The 21468-nt window shown below is 42.7% G+C and overlaps 1 protein-coding gene across 5 annotated transcripts in view; it reads left to right on the top strand.

The window, feature by feature from the left end:
* Positions 1 to 21468, top strand: part of Ttc3 (tetratricopeptide repeat domain 3) — a 97942-nt gene that overhangs the window by 21619 nt on the left and 54855 nt on the right. For 4 of the 5 annotated variants that reach the window (XM_041673379.1, XM_041673377.1, XM_041673378.1 and 1 more), the window contains 6 exons: positions 144 to 206; positions 10274 to 10328; positions 15163 to 15325; positions 16279 to 16324; positions 17232 to 17355; positions 18332 to 18395. In XM_041673379.1, coding sequence (XP_041529313.1) covers positions 144 to 206; positions 10274 to 10328; positions 15163 to 15325; positions 16279 to 16324; positions 17232 to 17355; positions 18332 to 18395 — 515 coding nt within the window. The remainder of the gene's footprint in view (positions 1 to 143; positions 207 to 10273; positions 10329 to 15162; positions 15326 to 16278; positions 16325 to 17231; positions 17356 to 18331; positions 18396 to 21468) is intronic. The other variant, XM_041673380.1, reaches the window with a different exon arrangement.

Here is a 21468-nt window from a genome sequence, read left to right as displayed (position 1 = left end):
TTAAGATTCTAAATCCTATTTTCTTTCTGTTCTGCCACATAGTTGTAAAGCTTTAAGAAGACTTTTTTTTTTTGTTTTTAGTATGAATTTTGTTTGTTTCAGATATAATGTGTTTTACTGACTAAATGTTGCTTCTTTTTAAGACCTGAAAACCATCTTCTTTATGGTAACCGAGCTCTCTGTTTTCTTCGTATGGGACAGTTTAGGTAAGTTGGTTAAAGTAATCTAATTACTGAATTATTATACCCAGTACCTATTTTAGGGAAACATTTATCTGTCTTGCAGGTATGCAAGAAAATCCCTGGTAGTTCTTAGTTCTTTGTCTGAAGTAGTTAAATTGGGGGGGGGGGGGGAGGTTTCATTTATAATGATTGCAGCAAGATGCAAGAATTGGTTAAGTTCTTGACATGTTATTTTAGTCTCACAGCGCCCTCCGTAGGTATGCTACGTCATTTTCCACACTGCTCTCGAACGGTTGCTGTACCTAGTGAGTGGTGCTGCTGAGTCTCAGACACAGGCCATGCTGACGACATCGACATTGTTGTGACTGCTGTAGCACATTCTGTCTTCTGCTCTGTCCAATCTGTGTAGTGTGTTTCTGCTGTTTGTTTGTCTTGTTATATAAAGTTACATAAATATTTTCATAAATGAAAGAACACATAGAAATTTAGTGGTATTAATGGAATAGAACCATAATTAATTTAGTCTCTTATCAAATTTGAAATTTGCTTTTATTTATGAGTTGAGAAAGAGTGAAAAAATGTTACTCTACTATGATTCGATTGCCCTTCCTTTAAAATATTTTAGTATATAAGTTACAAGTGTTAATATTAAGAAATACAGATTGTTGTATTTAATTATGCCCTGTCTTATTGTAAGTGTGGGGGGGTCCAAAAACTACATCCATGCAGAGGAGAATACTCAGAACCCATCGAATTAGAAAACCAAGTTAGAGCCTGGGACCTCAGAACAAGACTGCCTGACGAAGGTCTTACACAGATACTAGTTATAATTCATTTTTGTCTTCTACTTTCTGTTGCCTAAAATAAAAAAGTAAAACTTGGAAGGTCATGAAATTCTCATTATTCATAAAGAAACACAGCAATTGTTTGGTTGAAAGTGGTTTCCTCATTCTTAGCCTAGAAGCTGTTATGTGGATCATTAGTAATGTTAACTAAGTGATTGAGAAAATTCTAAAAACAATGATAGGAAAAATGGAAAAATGCAGTTTGGGGTTGCTCTGATGAGGTTTTCTATGAAGTCATGAAAACTGAGAAGTCCTCTGTCAGTTGTTTTTACTAAAACACTTACCTGGGATGTGGGGGAGTGGGAGTGGGGAAGGTGTAGTATCTTCCAAGTATGTAGCCTTTAAAAAAAGTAACATTTATTGTGTTTCTCTTTTATTATAAACAGAACACATTCTCATGGTAGAAAATTTGGAAAATACAAGAGTTTAAAAAGAAGAAAATAAGTATCACCAGTAACCCAACCACCTTGGAGAATACCGCTGTATTAACGTTATGCAGCTGTTAGATGGCTTAAGCCGTGGATAATCCGAGGCTATCTAGACTAGCGGAGTGGATGGGCTTGACACAGTCGTCCGTCAATATCACTGTTCTCCACTGGTTCTGACAAGAAGTGAGCTACAAATGCCTAGGTTGTGTCTGGCTAGGCCCAGAGTTAACAGATACTCTGTACTGTTTCAAGGTGAATTTGTATGCTTTCAAGATCAGATAAATAGGTTCATGACTTGGCTAGCCGCTTGTGAAAATTGAGGTATCTAACCGAAATCTTGCCAGGCAGAGGGTCATCTCCTCTCCAGCTCTGAGTGCTGAGAGGCAAACCAGGGTGATTTCTGCTTTTATGAGTATTTGAAAGATAGACACACGAGGAAGATCTTCCCAAACCCCCGCTGCAACAAGGTGTGAAAGTAGAGACAGTCCCCAGACAGGGAGGGGAAGGCTAAGAATAGGCAGCAGACCTTTCTGTCTGTGCACCTTGTCGATGCTCTAGCTGTAATTGAACGCATCTGGTCTCGTTACAGGCAGGTTAGTGTACTTGAGAGTCACTAGTTTGTATCAGGCAGTCACCAGCATGTATCTGATGCTCCTTAAACGTATAAAAATCTATGCTCTTACTTCTTACACATTGCGCCCATGGTTTTGCTCAGTAATGCAGAGATGAGGAATGCACTGAGTAGATGATGTGCCATAGGGGTGTGCTGCCAGTGATTGAGATGCTTTCCTGAGTGCAGGAGAACTCTTGCTCTGAGAAGAACTTCTTTAGCTGGGTTACCAAGCCCGAGATGCTGTGAAATACCCACATCATGTGGATGCCGGCTAGACCTGTCAAGGTAATCTGGTCAAGCAGCTGCAGGAACAGCTAGAGATAAAATATCCATCCAGTGACCCTGGGAGACAATATAGTCCTTAGTTGTTCTCAAGGCCAGACTTCCTGTTGGTCGTAAAAAAGCAGATGTCAACCTGTAAGAAAACTGAAATGAAAAAAGATTAAAGGCTTTAGTGAACGCTAAAATGTATAAGTGATTCTGAAATATTAATCCTAAAACTTGAGAAAAAATACTCAATTTTAAAAATATCTTTGGTAAGATTTCTCTCTAAAGAGGTAAAATATGTACATTGACTGTTATGACGGTCTGTCCTGAGTACTTTATACATATTTATTCCTGAAACCTCCACAACCGTGGGAGATACTGTGCTGCAGACGGAGCCTGGGCCCAGTCTGCTTGGATGTGGTCTTTACTGTCAGTCACTTTGGTAAGTGACAGTAGAGTGTGGTGGAAATGGGACGTTGTCACACTTAGGAGGCCTGCTCTCCTACGTAACATGCAGATTGAAACTACAGGTCTCTCTTTCATGCCCATCAGATTGGCAAGGCTTAAAACCTTCGTAATACCAAGTATTTGAGAGGATGTGGAACAGAGGAAACTTTGATCCTCGCCTGGAGACAGTGTTAATGGTACAGTCGCTGTGGAGAGCAGTCTGACAAGGTGAAGATATGCACACTCCGTAGCCCTTCCGCTGTCAGCTGTGTACCCAGAAGACACGTGCAAGCCTTCACACAGCATTGTTTGTAAGAGTAAAGACACGGAAACAACGGAAGCCCATCAGGAGGGAGTGGATGAATGACTTGCGATGTATTCATATGAAGACGTTTTCAAAGCACTTAAAATGAGTGCGATGTTGAGTGTCAAGCAAGTTGCAGAATGATTTGTACAGTGCGATGCCGTTTATATACTGTTTAAAGCATGCAAAATAATGCACCCACAATATGAATTTCAAGTGTTTTAAAAATGTGTGGGCATGTTACATACCAAATGAGTGGCTATCTCTGGGGAGAGAAGGAGGGGACAAGGTTTTGGACACAGGAGAGGTGGTACAGTGGGTGTCAACTGTAACAAACCTGTAAAAAGAACCGGAGTGAATATGGCAAAATGTTCAATTCTTGCTAAGTTGATACACAAGTGTCCTTCATGTTAATGATATGTTCTCTGAATTGTGTATGCTTGAGATACTTGATAAAAAGTAAAACAGGTATAATTTAAAATGCACATAGAAGGGAAAAGACAAAACTATCAGGGTCAGAACGAGACATGATCTTGAAGGAGAGAAACGCCGTCATGTTGTAGTTTTGCGAGGAAGAGCCAGAGATGAAGGGGTGTGAACTGGGAAGCAGATGCTCCATCCTGAAGTGACCAAGGAATCCGTGGTGACTGTATTGTTGAAATAAAGAGATTGTCACTCAGAGAGAGACCTTTGAGAGGATGCAGGTGAGGCCAAGAGCCAGCATACACCCCTTTGGGCCTGGATGTTGTATGTGTGAAGTAAGGAGCTGGGATCGCGCCCTCAGGCTGCTGCTGCTTCTCCCTTGGAATCTTTAGGCTTAGGAGTGTGCTCGTGAATCCCAGGACTCCAGGCTTGGATGAGATTTTATTCTGGTCTTCTAGAAGCACACTTCACAGTCAGAGTACGTTACTACAGTGATAGTTGTAATTCAAGTGACCAGAAAGTTCCAGTATCATAAGAAAAGGAATCAGATATGCCTAATTTAGGCAGCTGCAAAAGCTTATGTAATGTGCTTGAGTAGATGTTGCCCGCTCTATCTCATTTTTGTGAAACACATATTTGGGAAATTTGAATTCTTCTCAGGGGCATAATGAATATTGCTAAGGGGAAATGTAATTGGAAATGGGGGGCATGTATCCCTGAATATTCTAATTTGCTTTGAAAAATCCTTAGCCTTTTGGTATTTATTTATCGTGCAATATTCCTTTTCGTTAGAACCCAACTATGATTTGTGTAGCAGAGAGACTTTAAGTCCTGTTGATTTGTTTTCTGAATTTCTGAGATCAGAGAAAGAAACGTTTCTGTGAATTACCCCTCCTTTGAGTGAGTGGGAGGGGCATGCGTGCAAATGCACGTCTGCAGGCCCACATGGTTAGTTTTATTGTGTGCTGTTTGTATTATTACTTGTGGTTCTCAGTCGCATGGTCTGTTTTTATTTAGAAGCACTAGATTGCCAGCTGTTGGGGGAGTGTGCTCCCTTTTAAAGAGCTGTAACTATTTTATCTGTACAGGTGTTTACTGCATTCATCGTATGCACCGTGTGCACATAGAGCCTATGGAAGCCAGAAGAGTGAGTCACAGACACTTGTGAGCTGCCCTGTGGGTGCTGGGAACTGAACCCAGATGCTCTGCAAGAGCAGCCAATGCCCTTAACCACTGGGCCATCTCTCCAGCCCCATTTTCCCCCTTCTTAAAAAGGAAATGGGTGCACATGATAAAATTTTGAACTGGAAAGGATCCACTGACAGCTTCTGTGTGCTATCCCCTTCCTACCCTCTTAGAGCCTGTGTTTCCATCCTGCCTCATGTCTGTAGAAGTGCTCATGGTGAACCAAGTCACTTTCCATCATATGTATCAGAATAAAGGCGATTGGAGGTGATTCGTGAGACACATCCTTTTTAAAATCATGAGTGGAAAAACCACTGCATGTGCTGTTGTCTAATTTGCTTTTTTATGGTTTATTTTTATGAATGAGTGCTCTGTCTTCATGTACAATTTCATGCCAGAATAAGGCATCAGATCCCACTATATATGGTTGTGAGCCACCATGTGGGTGCTGGGAATTGAACTCAGGACCTCTGGAAGAGCAGCCAGTGTGCTTAACCTCTGAGCCATCTCTCCAATCCTAATTTGCTTTTTAAATGTTAATTTTTTTTTTTTTTTATTTCTTTGGGTTTTTCGAGACAGGGTTTCTCTGTAGCTTTGGTGCCTGTCCCGGAACTAGCTCTTATAGACCAGGCTGGCCTTGAACTCCCAGAGATCCGCCTACCTCTGCCTCCCGAGTGCTGGGATTAGGGATTAAAGGCGTGCGCCACCACCACCTGGCTAAATGTTAAAACTTTTATATATACCAGTGTGTATTGAGATCTTGTTTGTGGGCAACATTTTAATTGACTGGATACTCAAGTGATCCATCAGGTTGTACTAATATATGTTTGAATAGGCTACTAGGATTAGTCTGTAGATTACTTATAATTACAAATTATTAGAATATAGAAAAAGAATAAACAAAAATGACTGGGTGGTGGTGGCACACGCCTCTAATCCCAGTACTCAGGAGGCAGAGGCAGGTAGGTCTCTGTAAGTTGGAGGCCAGCCTGGTCTATAAAGTGAGTTCCAGGACAGCCAAGGATACACAGAAACCCCCCCCCAAAAAATGAAATATATATACATTTATATAATTTTCACTTAATTAAATGCAGGTTTCAATGACTCTTTACTTATATTCAATACTCAGGTGCTAATGTGTCTTAGGATAAATTCTTGGTAAGCTGCTTTTGCTCCGTGAGGTGAAGGAGCATGTCGGGTTTTAGAGCTCGCATTTGAAACATCTTGCTTCTGTTGGCGGCTGTCAGTCACTGTGTATTTAACAGTAGCTGAGTGAATTTTGTTTTATGCTTTTAATACTAACATTGAGCTACTTGGAAAATAGTTAATTGTTTTTTAATCTAGTCTGACCTTGAAAGTAATGATTGATAAATACAAGGAGGGGGGAATCCTTGACAGCTAGCCAAGGGCTTGTCTACTTCACCGTGTAGAGACATGTTGTGGTTTGAGAAGGTCCGTACATAGCATCTCCTCCCTCACCCTGCCCAGCATCAGTTGAGGTGGATGTGGAACAGAACTTAAGCAGATGTTGGGACTGCAGGCCTTGAGTTTGATTGCTAGACCGTTCCGTACTGATCCACTCACAGGCAGAAGCAGGCAGCCAGGGCCTGGGAACCTTAAGCCTGAAAGAAAATCACGTAATCTGATCTTCTGTCTGTATTAAGGTCCCAGAGTAATAAATAAAAAGAAAAAAGGCAATACTATACGTAAAGTGTGGTAATAAGTTGGAACACGTGAGCTCTGGCAGTTGTCATCTCAAGTGCCCCATTGTCACAGACTGTAGTGCTCCTGCACAGAGCCCCTCTCGCTCGCTTGGCTGCAGTGGTCTAGACGAATATCAATGTTCACATTGCTCCAGGTATAAGATGTGGTCACATGCTGGGAAATCTACTTAAATTCATGTATCACCAGATGGGTTATTAAATTATTAACAAACTGGCATACTGTTATGGTACCACTATGTTAATACCGTTCAACCTGATTGAACAAGTAATACCAGGGTTCTTGTTATGGCGGATGCCAGAAATGGGGAAGAATAGACACAGCCCCTGTTTTCTAGCCGGTGAGCCAGCAATGTGAAGTCTGCAGTTAGAAGTTGTGTGTGTGTGTGTGTGCATGGAACTGACGGTGTGACCAGTGAGCTCAGTTACAGAAGGGAGAGAAGGTGGTTAGGGTCTACACTTTGCAGGTTATAGTAAGGCTGTTGGCTGTTAAGTGGGGTGGTAGGAGGCCAAAGAATTTCAAACAAGTTGAGGCTGTCACTCATGGTTAGTACCTTTAGAAAATTTTTCTGGTTCCAGGAAATTGGTTTGAAGGAGCCGCAGCAAGGCTGAGGACGGGGAGAATGTCGAAAGACTTCAGGCTGACAGTCAGTTACCATTGGTAACTCCAGTTCTGCCTGCCAGGATGTGAGAGGGTTGGATGTAGCCAGAGGCACTGCTGGAAGGCTGTGAGCTGAGAACTGAGGATTGCGGTGTAGATGACTTCTAGAAATGCCCGGGTGGAGAGACGTGCTGCTGCATGGTTGCTCTAGGTCTGGGGAGTAGACTGAACTGGCCTAAGGGAGAAAGTTTAATTCCCGGGCTGTAGAAGAAGGTGCCTCTGAGGTGATACGTCATGGCCCAGGCTGTCAATCTCAGCCCTAGATTTGTAGCCTGAAGGACTTGGCTAGAAAGTTGCCACTCCTTCCTCCCCTGTGGTGGCAGGGTGCCTCCTGTGACTTAGCTGTCAGGCCAGCTGTGTTGGGAATAGACTGGATTCTCGGAAGTCAGTTTGAAATAGCACCTGAAGCCCAACAGAGCCCAGGCACCCCTTGCTCTTCCTTCTGGTTGTTGTCCACCTCTCCCAGAATGTTTGTCTAGACTTCCATTGGGCAGTTTTAGTTTCTTATGCAATGCAAGTGGGACCGTGGACTGTGTGTTTTGGCTTATTGTGTTTGGCTCTTATCACTGTGTGTGTGTGTGGATTCATGTTGTTGCATGTACTTTTAAAGTAATCACCTATTGCATGGTTAGGCCATATTTTATCCAGTGTGTCATTGATGGGCATTTTGGTAGTTTGCAGTTGGCTGTTGGTGGTACCAGTTTCTGTTGAGTGTACAACCAGGGACAGAGGGCCTCCTTGTCTTCTGCTGTCGTGGTAGCTTTCCTGTGATGGGATCATTCCGTCTCCTGCAGGGTGTAAGATTCAGTCCATGTCCTCACCAGCACTAGTTTAAACATGGTGTGTATGGAGTGGTGTAAGCCTAGTTGGTCTGCACACCTCTAAGTTGGTTAAGGACACTTGAACGTTTTCCCATGTGCCGATTGCCTGTTTGGATGTCCCGTTGTGAAGTAATTGTTGGTCTTTCTGCGAGTTGGGTGCTTGTCTGTATGGCACTTCTGTGGTCTGGGTGGCAGTCACTGAGACAGCACTACAAGCATCTTCCATTCTCAGTGGCTTGCCCTTGTAGAACTTGGTGTTTGTCTTCTTCTCCAGAAGCTCTCGGTTCTAGGGATGATGAAATGGTCCAGTGGGTGGCACCTGCCATCACACTGGAAAGTCTGAGTTTGATCGCAGGTTGCACGTGGTAGAAAGTTTAGAACCGACTCCATACTGGCCTCCCTACTACAGCACACACACAGCAGCTCTCAGTTGCTATCAATTTTTAGTATATTGCAGTTTTTCAGTTTCTTCCTTTATGGTAAGCACTTTTTGTGTTGTGTTTATAATCTTCGTCTTTTCTAAGGCCACCAGAGTGTTCTATGTTTCTTCTAAAAGTTTGACCTCTTTTTTTGGTGTTTTTTTTTTTCTTTTCTTGTTGTAATAGGAGCTGAGGTGGGCTGCGTTCCGGCCACCCCAGCTCCCGCATGGCTAGCTTATGCCCGAAATAGTTATATGGAAACTGTATTCTTTTAAACACTGCCTGGCCCATTAGTTATAACCTCTTATTGGCTAGCTCTTACATATTGACCTAACCCATTTCTAATATCCCTGTAACACCACAAGGTGTCTTACCAGGGAAGATCTTAACCTGCGTCTGTGTCCGGTGGGAGAATCATGGCTACTGCCTGACTCAGCTTCTTTCTCCCAGCATTCTGTTCTGTCTACTCCACCCACCTAAGGGCTGGCCTATCAAATGGGCCAAGGCAGTTTCTTTATTAACCAATGAAAGTAACTCCATCATTTTCTTTTTTTTCTTTTCTTTTGTTTTTTTGAGGCAGGGTTTCTCTGTGTAACAGCCCTCATTGTCCTAGAACTAGCTCTTGTAGACCAGGCTGGCTTCAAACTCATAGAGATCCACCTGTCTCTGCCTTCTTAGTGCTGGGATTAAAGGTGTGTGCCACCACCGTCCAGCCCATTTTTAGATGCACAGCCTTCTGAGCTTGTTTTAGTGTTGAGGGTGAAGGACCAGTGGCCATGTGTGAAATGTTTAAGAGGTTAACAGTCTGCCCCGTGTACCGTTTGGTCACTTATGCCATAGATCAGTTTGCAAAGAATCTCCTGCCCATCCCTCCTTCCTTACCTGTCGATCTAATTGTTTATCTTTAGGAGGTTTTATTATTTTGTTTTTTCTTTTTTAGTATCCTTAATATTTAATATAAATAATTTAGTATTTACTATCTTTAATACCTTCAGTAGGTGTTAATGTTTGATGGTATGCTACCTCATTTTGTTCTTTTTAATGTTTGGAGCACAGAGACTTGGTGTGCATGACTGAGATGATGAACAGTGACGTCACACCAGGCGTTTAAACAGACAGTGAGGAGGACACGGAATGTGTGAGCTTACAGGAGAGGGTGTTGTGTGGGGGCGTCCTTGAAGACAGGTGCCAGGAGACAGACCAGTGCCTGACCGTTCTAGTGTAGTATGCACCCCAACAGAACAGCTACACCGTTGTCACCTTCCCCATTCCACAGATGAGAGAGTGGGCCCCAAGCCAGTGACATCCTGCAGGAGCCCGAAGATGTATTCTGACTGCACTTAACGTGGGACTCATGTTCTAGAGGAGCTGTTCTCAACCTGCGGAGGGGATCAGATGATCTTTTCATAGGGGTCATCCAAGACCATCAGAAAACACAGATATTTGCATTCCATTTATATCAGTAGCAAATTACAGTTATGAAGTGGCAGTGGAAATAATTTTATGGTTGGGGTGACTGCAATATGAGAGGTCACAGCATCGGGAGGTTGAGAATTACTGTTCTGGAGTCTGCTCTGTTCAGTGTAGCTTAACTTACATGGTGTACAGAAGGCTTGGGAGTTACCTTGTTGAGAATCAGAAGTTCTGCTAAAAGACAGAATATAGAAAGTCATGGGAACAATAAGTCAGCATAGACGTTGGAGAGGCAAAGAAGGAATGCTCTGGGAATACTGGACCTGATCCTGGGGGGCTGTGGTGGACCAGATGGCTTCTCCCCTTTGCTTTGTTTTTCTGCATTTTCTAACTTTGCTACAGTGGACATTTATTGTATGGATTAAAAATTATTAGATTATATTAGTGGAAAATTCACAACGTACAAATAGATACATGATATATAGTACTTTAACAGTAAAAAAATGGAATGTTTAAGTGCTTTATTTCTTGTTTTTCTTTTTAGAAACGCACTTAGTGATGGAAAGAGGGCCATTGTTTTGAAGAACACCTGGCCAAAGGTAGGCTTCTGTATCATACAGCAAGCGAGCCCTTGAACCTTACCACTGTGTGAAAAACAGTCTGTGGGATAATGTATTTGTACATCAGAATGCCAGGTGATGGTACAGAGAGCTCAAGGACAGGGGCGGGTTCCTGAGTCTACTGTAAGTTCAAGGCTCGGTTGGGTGCTGTGTAGTGAAGCACATCCCTGCAAGAAGCTCTCAGCCTCGTGGAGGAAGGGAGTGAAGCGGGGGAGGAGAGGACTGGAAGGACTCAGGGAGAATGAATGAGGCTCCTTTCTGCCTCAGGATTTGAGAGGATTCCGAAGCTCCTCCCAAGTTTTAATTCTGTTTTCTTTGTGCATATCCATCACAGCGTGCATGTATTCCCTCTCATCCCGAGCCCGAGTTTTCTTGAGAAGCACAGTGTACAAAGTCAGCAGCAGAAAACTTAACAAGGCACAAATGCACTAAGCGGCTAGGGCGAGATCACTCGTACACAGATCTCAGATATAGCTGGCAGGATTTAGATTCTGAATATGCAGGGCACTCTTAAAGCAAGTAAGAAAACTGATAGGAAAGAGAACCAGTAAAATGAGTAAGTTCTCATGGAAAAGAAAACTTGTCCCGAATGGCCAGTAGAAACGAGGAACCCAGGACTGCAGAGATGTCTGGTTAGCGGTGCTTGCCCTAGTCTGAAAGGACAATATCTCTCCAATGTCATTTTCCTGCGCTCAAGTCAGGTGCTCAGACTGCCTGTAACTCCCGCTCCACAGGATCTCATACCTCTTCCGGCCTCCCAGGCACCCCATACACACATGCACACACAAGCACATACATATACAAACATAAAAATGTAAGTAGATCTGTTTTAAAATGAGGAACATGTATTTCTAATCACGTTGTAGGGGGTAAGAACAGAGACAACCCGAACGGAACAGAGGAGAGGCCTAAGGAGCACAGACCCACATAGGCACAGCAGATGAGGTGATGTGGTGGTCCTCCAGTGAGCCTGAGGGTTCTGAGGGATGCATTGGGTGGTAGCGGAAGCTGGTGGGAATGAGCAAGTAGGACGGACCCACCGTATTTACTATATCCTCTATGCATGTACCTTAGGAAATCTCTTGATCCTCTGTACCCTGATAGCTACTTTTTCCTGTTTATGTACCCTAGACATTTTTTTTGCATATCTACACATGGTAAAATGTACACAGTCATTGAAGCCTTTTCTGTGTACAGTTTTGGTTCCACACTGATGACTGATTGATAGTGATAGTTGAGACTGAACCTGGAGGCTCACATACTGTCACACACCCTACAGCTGAGCCCTATTCCCAAATACCCTACCGCTGAGCCCCACTCAGCTGTCTTCTTTCCCTTTTGAGATGTTGGCTTCATTAAGTTGTCCTGACTGTCCTTGAACTCACTCTGTGGTCCAAGCCTTGAACTTGTCTCTTCCCTTTCTCCTGAGTAGTAGAGGTCACTGGTCTCTGCTAGAAGTCCGGTCCTAACAGCATTCTTGTCCAGTGGGAAAGTAGATATATGTCATGTTTTCACTTGGTCCAAAACCAGAGTTGTTGCTTTGGTTTTCCTGATGCATTCACATCTTGAGCACCTGCCCTTTCCCACCCCAGTCTGGCTATTCTTTCTCTGACTCACTCTGTCTACCTTTTGGCCTCCCGATTTTCCCTCAGATGTGCAGGACCCCATTTCACTCTCCTGTGTCTTCTATCTTGAATGCTTTCCTTGAGCATGAGCTTCCTATTTCACTACTGGCTGTTCTTCACTTAGTGTTTCCTAATCACATAAGAATGCCAACCCTGACCCTTCTAGGTATTTTCTAGTCTCTTCCTCCTTTCTCCCCTTCTCAGCATTTACTGTTTTTTTTTTTTTAAACATACTATGTGTCCAGTTAAGTAGCATTCTAAATCAAAGGTTCTGTGATATGCTCTAGAATCCAAGCTGTCTTGACCCTAGAATTAAGTCGTAGAGCAGCAGTAGACATGTTAGGGTGAGAGCAGCAGAAACCTCGAGAGCGCAGAGACTGACCAGTGACAAGAGCAGGCACGTGCTGTTGCTGGCTTAGTTCATAAACTATCGGATACTGAATTGTGTTGGAAATAAGTCGGTTAGCTTATTAACATTTATGAATTTTAAAGACAGTATTAAATGAAAAGAATCAATAAAAGCAAACATAGCACAGATTAGGAGAACATTTACTCTGCTAATCTTTGCTTTCTGGGAAGGAAAGGGGAAAAAATTAGCAAGTTACCAAGGAGATTTTAGTCATGACTGTAGTTTTAGTAAATAAAAGAGAATCTGAAACATATATAACCTATTAAAGCTTAGTTATCTGTGTGTGTTAACAGATTAGTCTCTGTTTTCCTAAATCATAAAATTATTTTAGCTGGGGTTTTAGGGTTTTAGGCCATGAGGTCAAGGCATTCGCCATGCAAGCCTGACAACTTGAGTTCCTTTTGTTGAAGGCTGTAACTGACTCCTGAATTGTCTGCTGGTTTCCACATGTGTGCACCTGTGTGTGCACACACGCCCCACGGTGAGCTGTCCAGATAAATTGTTTGGGGCTCGTGTACATGGTGCTCAGTGTCTTGCTGTTGGCATAGTGAGTCTTCTGCTTGAAATAGAAGCTTTGTTGATCACCAAAACTTGCATTTGGCAAGTATTTCATAAATGTTTGTAAAACAATTGAGGAATAGAAGTCTTAGTACTAAAACTTAGTTCATATTAGCTTTCCAAGGATCTCTTATAGATTTATTAAGAGTATTAAAATAAAACTTCATTTTTTTTTCCTCACTGAGTCAAAAGTTTTCTGAGTACTTAATGCTCCCTATGTATGTAGTCCCAAGGAAGACCTTTTGGAATTCTCTCTCTAGATGCCTGCCTTATCAGCCTCAAGCTGTTGTGTTCTTCCAGTTCCTTCCAGTATGTCTCCACCTGCATTCTTCCTGCGCTGAGGTGTGGGCACTCTCTTCAGAAAGGAGCAGTCCTTAGCCTTGCAGCTCTTCACCTCTCTTGGATCATTGTGTTCTCTTGCCCACAGTCAAGATTTTGTTTTGTTTTTTGTTTTTGTAAGCCACAATTTCTTTTGTTTTTGTCCCTTGTCATTCCATCTTAGCTGAATGTATAAACTAGAGTCTAGGCACCTTGATTTTACAGACTTTTACCGTGCAGTGAGAGCCTTCAGATGCACAGCTGCAGTCCAGGGAAGAAGAACCCTCACTTAGCTATGTGGTTAATGTGAGGGACACCCGAAGGGAGTCCAGATTGGGTTAGGCGCCTGCCTACCTGTAGATCCATCGCAGTGTCCTGGACACTGGCCAGTTCCCTGCTTCACACCCATGCTTTCGCTCAGCTATGTTGTCAGGGTGAAGGGTTAGAAATGATGGCCTCTAGTCGAAGGGATGGGAGATAGGCCAGCACTGGGGGATTTCTTCTTGATGGTATAAACAACCAGAGTATCAGAGGGAGAACATGACTTTGGTAATTGGTTTCAGGAAAGACATAATTTTAATCTTAATTTAAACAACTTCAGCAAAGAGATCTGAGAAAACCCTTCTAAGTCTTTGGAAATTGCACTGAATTTTTTAGGAGTGCTGGAAAAGGACCTGATAGAAGGTGGGAATAGTGGAGGTGGCAGGGAATGGTGGAAATATTCTCTGAAGGTTTAGTTATGGCTATCACTTCAGGCAAGCTGTGTTTTCCTCGTTTAGAGCACCTGTGTAAACTCTGACACAGATCAGTGTCTAGAGGTAGGATTTTGACCTTGTGTGTCTGAGGGATCTCAGCTCTCAGGAAAGTAGAGTGCCCACCCTTAGGGACAAGCAGTGTTGAACAAGGTACCTTGTGAGTCAGTATCTTTGATCTGGGACTAGACAGTCTGGCTAAACTTCCTTAGAACTCACAGACAGGTCCCAAGAACACAGCACAGAATCCACATACACACAGACTTCTATTAATGCAAACTGATGTGGTTTTTTAAAAAAAAAAAAAAAACACTTTTTTGGGACTGTTTTCATTTGGATTCCTGTTAAAAAGAGTGTTCTGTAAGATAAATTATAAAAAAGGAGATCTGGACCAGGTGTCGTTAATCAGGTTCTCTGGTTTTGTTTGTGTGAAATGCTGCAGATTCCAACCTCAGTTTGGTGCATGAGTAGCTCAAGAAGGGCCTTAGTTCTATTAGCTTTCTAGAGTCAAAAGTTAATGTTCTGAGCCAGAAAGGATCTAAAGTCCTTAACATTGGAATTAAGAGTACATAAAGCCTGTGGCTTTCGGATTTCTCTTGCATCTGGAAACTGTTTAGAGATAAGACACACGCAGATGAAGTGCTGAGAGCTGGCCCAGCTGCAATTCTCTCTTGTCTCTGTGCTCTTGGAAGTATTGGCAAAATAGCATTCATACTGGTGGGTCCTCCCAACTCCAGGAGCTCTTGGCTTTCACAGTGCGGGGCGGGGGTCACGGCTGAGATACTTACTGCATTCAAATATTTTGAAAAATTAACTTGTTTACTTATAGCTAATGACATCGTCTGTTCTGTACTTAGCTAAAATATTTTGTTTCTTAAAAGTAAACTATAACAAAAGTTAAATTATTTTCTGAGGGGTTCAAAAACTTTAAAATAGTGATTTTTAGGTTAATTTATTAAACATTACATGCTTATTTGTAACTTTTCTCTTAGTTCATTAGTCACCTTAGTTTCTGGGATGGTAGTATTCTAATTTACTTTTCATTGATAGGCCTAAAGTAATCCATCAACCAAAATATTTTTCCTTATCTCTCTTCTTTAACCTGAAGCATATTTTTTCAGAAAAAAATTAAATTTATCTTTTTGGAACAGGGTCATTATCGTTATTGTGATGCTCTTTCTATGCTGGGGGAATATGACTGGGCCCTGCAAGCAAACATAAAAGCTCAAAAACTGTGTAAAAATGACCCTGAGGGAATCAAGGATCTAATTCAGCAGCATGTAAAGTTACAAAAACAGATAGAAGACCTGCAAGGTATTTCACCTAAGATTCTTTTGGTTACAGTCGAATTCCCTTTAAAAGTTTGAAAATGGATTTCTTGGATTAATGGAGGACCGTACCGATTCTCAGATGGTTTGTACTTCTGTTATGCTCTCTTGGTGAAGTCTCTCGAGTACTGTTGATGTCTGTATTGAGTATGATCGTGCTATGTTCAGCCAGGTGATTGAAAGTGGTTTGTTTATTTGAAACACAGTAATCAAGTTTTTATTTGTTCTGTAGAAAAATACCCCTTCTTGCACTTTCTGATAACGTTTTAGAAGAATTTTTTTAAAATAATTTACTAAGAAAGGGCCCTTTAGTATTGCTTGATTTTTTTTTTTTTTAACCAACTTTGCAACTAATCATGTAGCATGCGTATCATCTATCATTACCTATCTATCTGTCTCTTGGAAATTGGCTGTGCAGATTAGGAATTTCAAGTCTTCACAGTTACCCATTTCTGCCCCTGTTTTCTTTCCTTACTCATTTTTCTTTCTCTGATACTTAATATTCCTGTGTTCCACTTCCAGCATGTAGATCTTCCTTCTGTTTTTTTTTTTTTTTTTTTTTTTTTTTTTTTTTTTTTTTAGGGGATGGGGGTGTTTAGTGTCTGTATAGCTGACTGAACAGCTCTGTTTATCAAGTACCTGTTATCATCCTGCATAATGCGACTGTAAGATTGTGAGCTCCTTGAAGACAGGCACTACCTGGTTCAAATATATGTGCTGCTGGCATCTCATTAGTGATCTATATGATGGGATATCTGATGAGGTCGTGTAGTTTGTTGACACCTTGAAATGGAAAGCATATAGAATTGTAAAAGTGCCAGGATTTACTTTTCGGCTTTCGTACTTTAATGTTTTCAACTATCAACTTAAATATGAAAATATTTTTAAAATCTGTGCTGCCAGTTCATTGATTACTGTGTGTGTGGTTGGCTTTTATAGGTCGGACATCAATTAAGAATCCACTTAGAGCTTTTTATGAAAGCAGGTGAGTTAATATCAGGTCTTCCGTGAATTGAAGACCCACTGTTTGCCACTTTAAGAGCTCTCAGCAGCTTTTCTATGTGGTGCTGAGTCGGACTCAGGCCCCATACATGTTTGGCAGGTGCTCTGTCGCTGAGCTACATACTCAGTCCTGTACTGTCACCTTCTGATGAGGGACAGGAGAGAAGCTTGTTTTGTATGTTAGGGGTATGTGTGGGTGTGTGTGCATGCACATACATTTATAATTCTGTCCTAAACAGGTGACTTTGGGAGTTCGTTGGTTTGCTCTTTTTCTGGACGTTTTGAGTATAGCTGGCCTACACCTGTGGGAAAGATTAAAATGAGATTTTAAGGTTGCTGGCTTAAATGGGGCCCCCTGTGGCTATGCAGGTCCTGGCCAAGGAGCGCTGGGATGAAGTCTGTGCCTGTCACTTCTCAGTGTCTTTCAAAGGCCAAGTGTGGTTATGGGTAAAGAAACCATAGCCAGGGGTCTACTATTGATCATTGGCAGTTAAATAGATTGGGGAGGGGAAAGAATATGGTCAAAATATATACTGTATGAAAATTTAAAAATACTAAGAAATGTAGTAAAAACTAAAATAGGTCAAACTTTCTCTAAGACTTGTTTAGATGTATTAGGTATCAAAACTGTTAAAACAGGAAGATTTAGTTACTTCGTTGCTATCAGACCCAGAACCACTTGTCTTGACCTAGTCTTAGTTTGGGCTCCAGTTCAGGTTGGAACTACTATTGCTGTGTAAAGCCTGTCCTAGCAGTAGAGATCTTTTCAGAATGACGTACTTTGCTTTTGAAAAACGAGGCTGTGATCCTGCAGCTTGTCTGAAGAACCCCTTCCGATGTGTGTCAGCGTTAGGACTGACGCGATGGTTCCTTGTTGTTTGTCCCCCCAGGGCTTACTTACCTAGAAACTCTTCAGCACCTGCTTTTAGAACATCTCTTAACTTTGTGGAAACAGAGAGAGCTTTCAGAAAAGCTAAGTACAGGATGGCAAGTGGTGGCGATCAGAATCCGAAGGTAAGCTTAGCTGAAACCCCGCGACTGTTTCAGGTACGAGCAGCCTCACTTTTCACAGTGATGGTTTGGTGGGCGATGTTTTTGTGTCCTCTGTATTGATACCAAGAAAATGATTCTCTCACATCAGGCAACCTAGCCATCATACACAGCTACATAAAGATGATGTTTAAATGTCACATGATTTACCTTGAAATCGCAGTTGTGTCTTAAAAATAATTTTCCAAATACTGTTTTGCCACTTAGTTTTTTTGTATGCCCACCATTTCTGTTTCTCAGGCAGTCTCTTGGGAACGAGTGACAGTAGAGGGTGGAGCTGAGTCTCCTGCTCTTTAGGTGTTCCCTCGTGTGCAGTGTATTTGGTGACTTGATGCTCTGCCAGCTCACCACCCAGGGGCTCTTGGGGCTCCTAGGGGGAAACTTTGCTCAGGTCTATCTGTCAGTTCTGTTGTCCCTGACAGCCATTATCCCAGCCCTGAACTCAGTGCTGTATTGAGCTGGTGTCTTAGTCTAGTGTTTTCGGCAGACACCAAAAGACCTCTAGCCTGACTCACAGTATATGAAAAGATGAATTCATCTTTATATTTTGCATTCCATATTTGAGGAAGGGAATAAGGGGGGGGGTGTTAGGTGGATGATAAGCAGAGAAGAAAATTTTTTCAAATCCCACAGACTCATTTTACGGATAATATAGAAAATGTCATTCAGTTAGAGAAGCAAACAGACATTGTTCAACAGTTTATACATCAGGCATCACACAGCATCAGAGGATTGTCCTTGAAGAATTGTCATTTAACTTGATTTCTCAGTTCTAGTTATCATGATGTTTGCTTATTTATACTTTTAGGTTCATAACTAGTTGTGTATTTTAGGTGCCTGAGTGAATCCTATCATATTCTAGTTTAAATTCTGTTTCTTATATGATTGCTGGCACTTTGGCTGTGTTTTAAAATCTCACTAGTTTTATTTTCACGGGCAGGTGGCAGATGAGGCTTTGAAGGGAGACGATTGTGACTGTCAACCTGAATTTCTGCCACCTCCAAGTGAGTAGACTCAGTCACCACCCAAACCTCTATGCCTGAAAGCCTGTGCAAGCGTCACACACGTGCTCTTGTACTTCCCGTGGTCGTCCTTCCGTGACATTGAATGCTGAGACGTGGTAATGGCACTTTCACTCACCTCTTCGTCACTGTGGTGACAGCCCTGGTGAGGGTAGCTGAGGTGACGGAGAGGTTGCTTTGACTCAAGATTCTCAAAGGTCAAAAAGCATGCTGCCTGTGTTGGCTCTGCTGAAGCTGTAGGTGACAGGATGGCCAGAGTATGTATAAAGGCAAACTGCTCATGTCCCAGACCAGGGTGCAGTGAGACAGAGGACAAGGCTGAAGACATGACATAAAGGCCTTTCCTTGGGCCCCACTTACATAAAGCCTTCTCAGCATGCCCAGTCTGCCCCCACGGGGAACATGGTGGAACGGAACTGTAGCACTTCGTTTCCAGGAAGCCTTGAGGAGACTGAGAGAAGACTCAACAGTTAAGAACTCGGTGCTTGTTGAGGACTCAGATTTGGTTACTAACACCCATTAGTAATTTCAGTTCCAGGGTCGCAGACACCTTTTTCTGACCTTGGTCAGGCACTAGGTACTCAGATAGTGCACATACATACGTGCAGGCAGAACACTCCTATACATGAAATAAATCTATTAGAGGGTCCACATACATAACGTGCAGGCAGAACACTCATACATGAAATAAACATTTATAAAAAAAAAGATAACATTGCGGTCTAGGAAGATAGCTCACTTGATATGCAGGGTTCTCTAAAGGGCCAGAATGGAATGGAATGAATATATGCCAAAAGATTAATGTTATATCGAGTTACATGATGTGGTCTGGATAATCCAGTGTCTGTCTTTATGCTGGAGAGGCTAAGAATACAGTAGCCATTCAGCCAGCAAGGCTGAAAGCCTCAGCAGTCCCAGTCTACGCTGAAGGCCTAAGGATTCCTGGAAGCCACTGGCCTTCCATGGACCTTGGGTGGCTGAAGAAGCTGCCTTCTAATGTTGGTGGACATAGCAGCATTAGCAGCAGTGGGCGCAACAGCAAAAAGAGGAAGTTGCCAGTATGACAGGAAACCAACTTGATCTCTTTCTCCGTGTGTGTGTGTGTGTGTGTGTGTGTGTGTATGTACGCGCGCTGCCCACATTTAGGGTGGGTCTTCTCACTGATCAAGAACATCTTTTACAAGTGTATCTAATAACTTGTCTGCTAGTTGACTTCAGATCCAGTCAGGGTGACACCGTAGGGTAACTGTCACAGTTGGGAAAGTGATGGTTGTACAAGCATGAGGCCCTGAATTTGATCCCAACACCTATCTGAGGTCAGGAGTGGTGGCACCTGCCTGTAATACCTCTGGGAGGCAGAGACAGGAAGGTTTCTTCAGATCCCTGGCCAGCAGCTTAGCTGAGTCCATAAGGTCCAGGTTCCGTGAGAGACCCTCTCCCAGAAAATCGTGCAGTATGATTGAGGAAGACACCCAGAATGAACTGCTGGCCTCCACACACAGGAGCACAAACACGTTAACAGATGAAAAGAGGTCACTGAATATATTTCAAATAAATCCTGACTTTTCAAAATTTTAATACGTTTAATTTTATAAATCCAGTAACAGTAATATAAAGATAAATAAAACACATTGCTCTTCCTTGTCTTCCCTTACTTTCCTTTAGGCTGTTGTTTCTCACTATTGAGAGTTTTCTCCAGTATCTCCTCTAACAACAGGAATCCTTTATAGGTATGTTTTCCGTAGTCGGCCTCCCTCATACAATTTAACACCACAGGGTCTCAGTCTGTAGGCAAGGTCTCACCCTTTCACACGCCAGGATGCTAGGATTACAGGACTGATCCACCACACCAGGCTTACACACACCCCCTCTTTCTCTTTTGGTAGCCCAGGCTGCCCTAGAACTCTGTATGTAGACCAGGGTGACCTCGAACTCAGAAAGATTGCCTGGCTCTGCCTCCTGAGTGCTGGGATTACAGACATGTGCCACCACTTGACTTGGGTCTGACTTTTATATATAAAAAGTACCGTTTGTTGACCTCGTATCAGAACATCTCTGTTTAGGGGTGATTTTACCCTATTGAGAAAAGATGTTTTTTCATTTGTAGTAGTTTAACAAAAATTCTGCAAACTGGGTAGTTTGTTTCTGTAGGCTGAGAAATCCACTGTCCTGTTCCTAGCAGGTGAGTATCTGCTGAAGCTCTTCATGGCTTATAGAAGGCTGTGTGCTTGTTGTATGCCCACGAGGTGGAAGGTGAGGCATCCATCCAGGGCCTCTTAGAAAGTGGTGACATCATCCGCAGCCTCATCACTCCCATGAAGGCTCCAGCACTTGGCTGCACAGAGCAGGGCATCTGGCCACACCTGTGCTTTCACCTCTGATGCTGTCTTAGTTTAGTTATGGGCTAACTGCGTGTGCTTGTCCGTGGATGATGTGAGTACGCATGCGTCATGAATTTCTGGATCTCCTTCTGTATTATAGTTTGATGAAAATCTTCCTGAAGTGGATCTGTAGACTTCTACTTTTTACCACCGAATCTTGGTGGTTGAAGGTTACCTCACAGCACAGTTCCTTCTGCCTTACTTTTGTTCATAGTGCTCCTCTCAGGGTTGGAGAGATGAGACACTGTGACTTTCTTCCTTGTTGGCTGGTTGTTCTCTTCAGTGCTTTGGCTTCTGTCAGCTATTTTTGCCTTTTCTGCCTGCAGTTCCGTCTTCTCTCGTTCTCCATTTTCACATGTCCAGTGCTAGGAGTTTCCAGCCGTAACTTGCGACACTTGGAAATTCAGGCCATCTTACCTAGTGTAGCCTAGCAGCATGTGAAATGCCCTTAAGGATAGTGCTTTAAAGGTTTTTAACAAGTTACTATTGAGTAGAACATGTAAATAATTTAAATCTTGTCCATTCGTCAAGCATTTCTCTTCGGGCAGAAAACTTGAGGTCCTGGAATTAGTTCAGTAGCTTTGTGCCGCACAGCAGAAGTCAAGCTCATAACCATTGGTAGATCCAGCTCTAGGAGCTACAGCACCCTCTTCTGACTGCCACTGGCACCAGGC

This window comes from Microtus oregoni, unplaced genomic scaffold (assembly GCF_018167655.1).
Source record: "Microtus oregoni isolate MIOR12 unplaced genomic scaffold, Mior012 000023F_ref0000262, whole genome shotgun sequence".
NCBI lineage: Eukaryota > Metazoa > Chordata > Mammalia > Rodentia > Cricetidae > Microtus > Microtus oregoni.
This window is presented reverse-complemented; position numbering and strand designations above follow the sequence as displayed.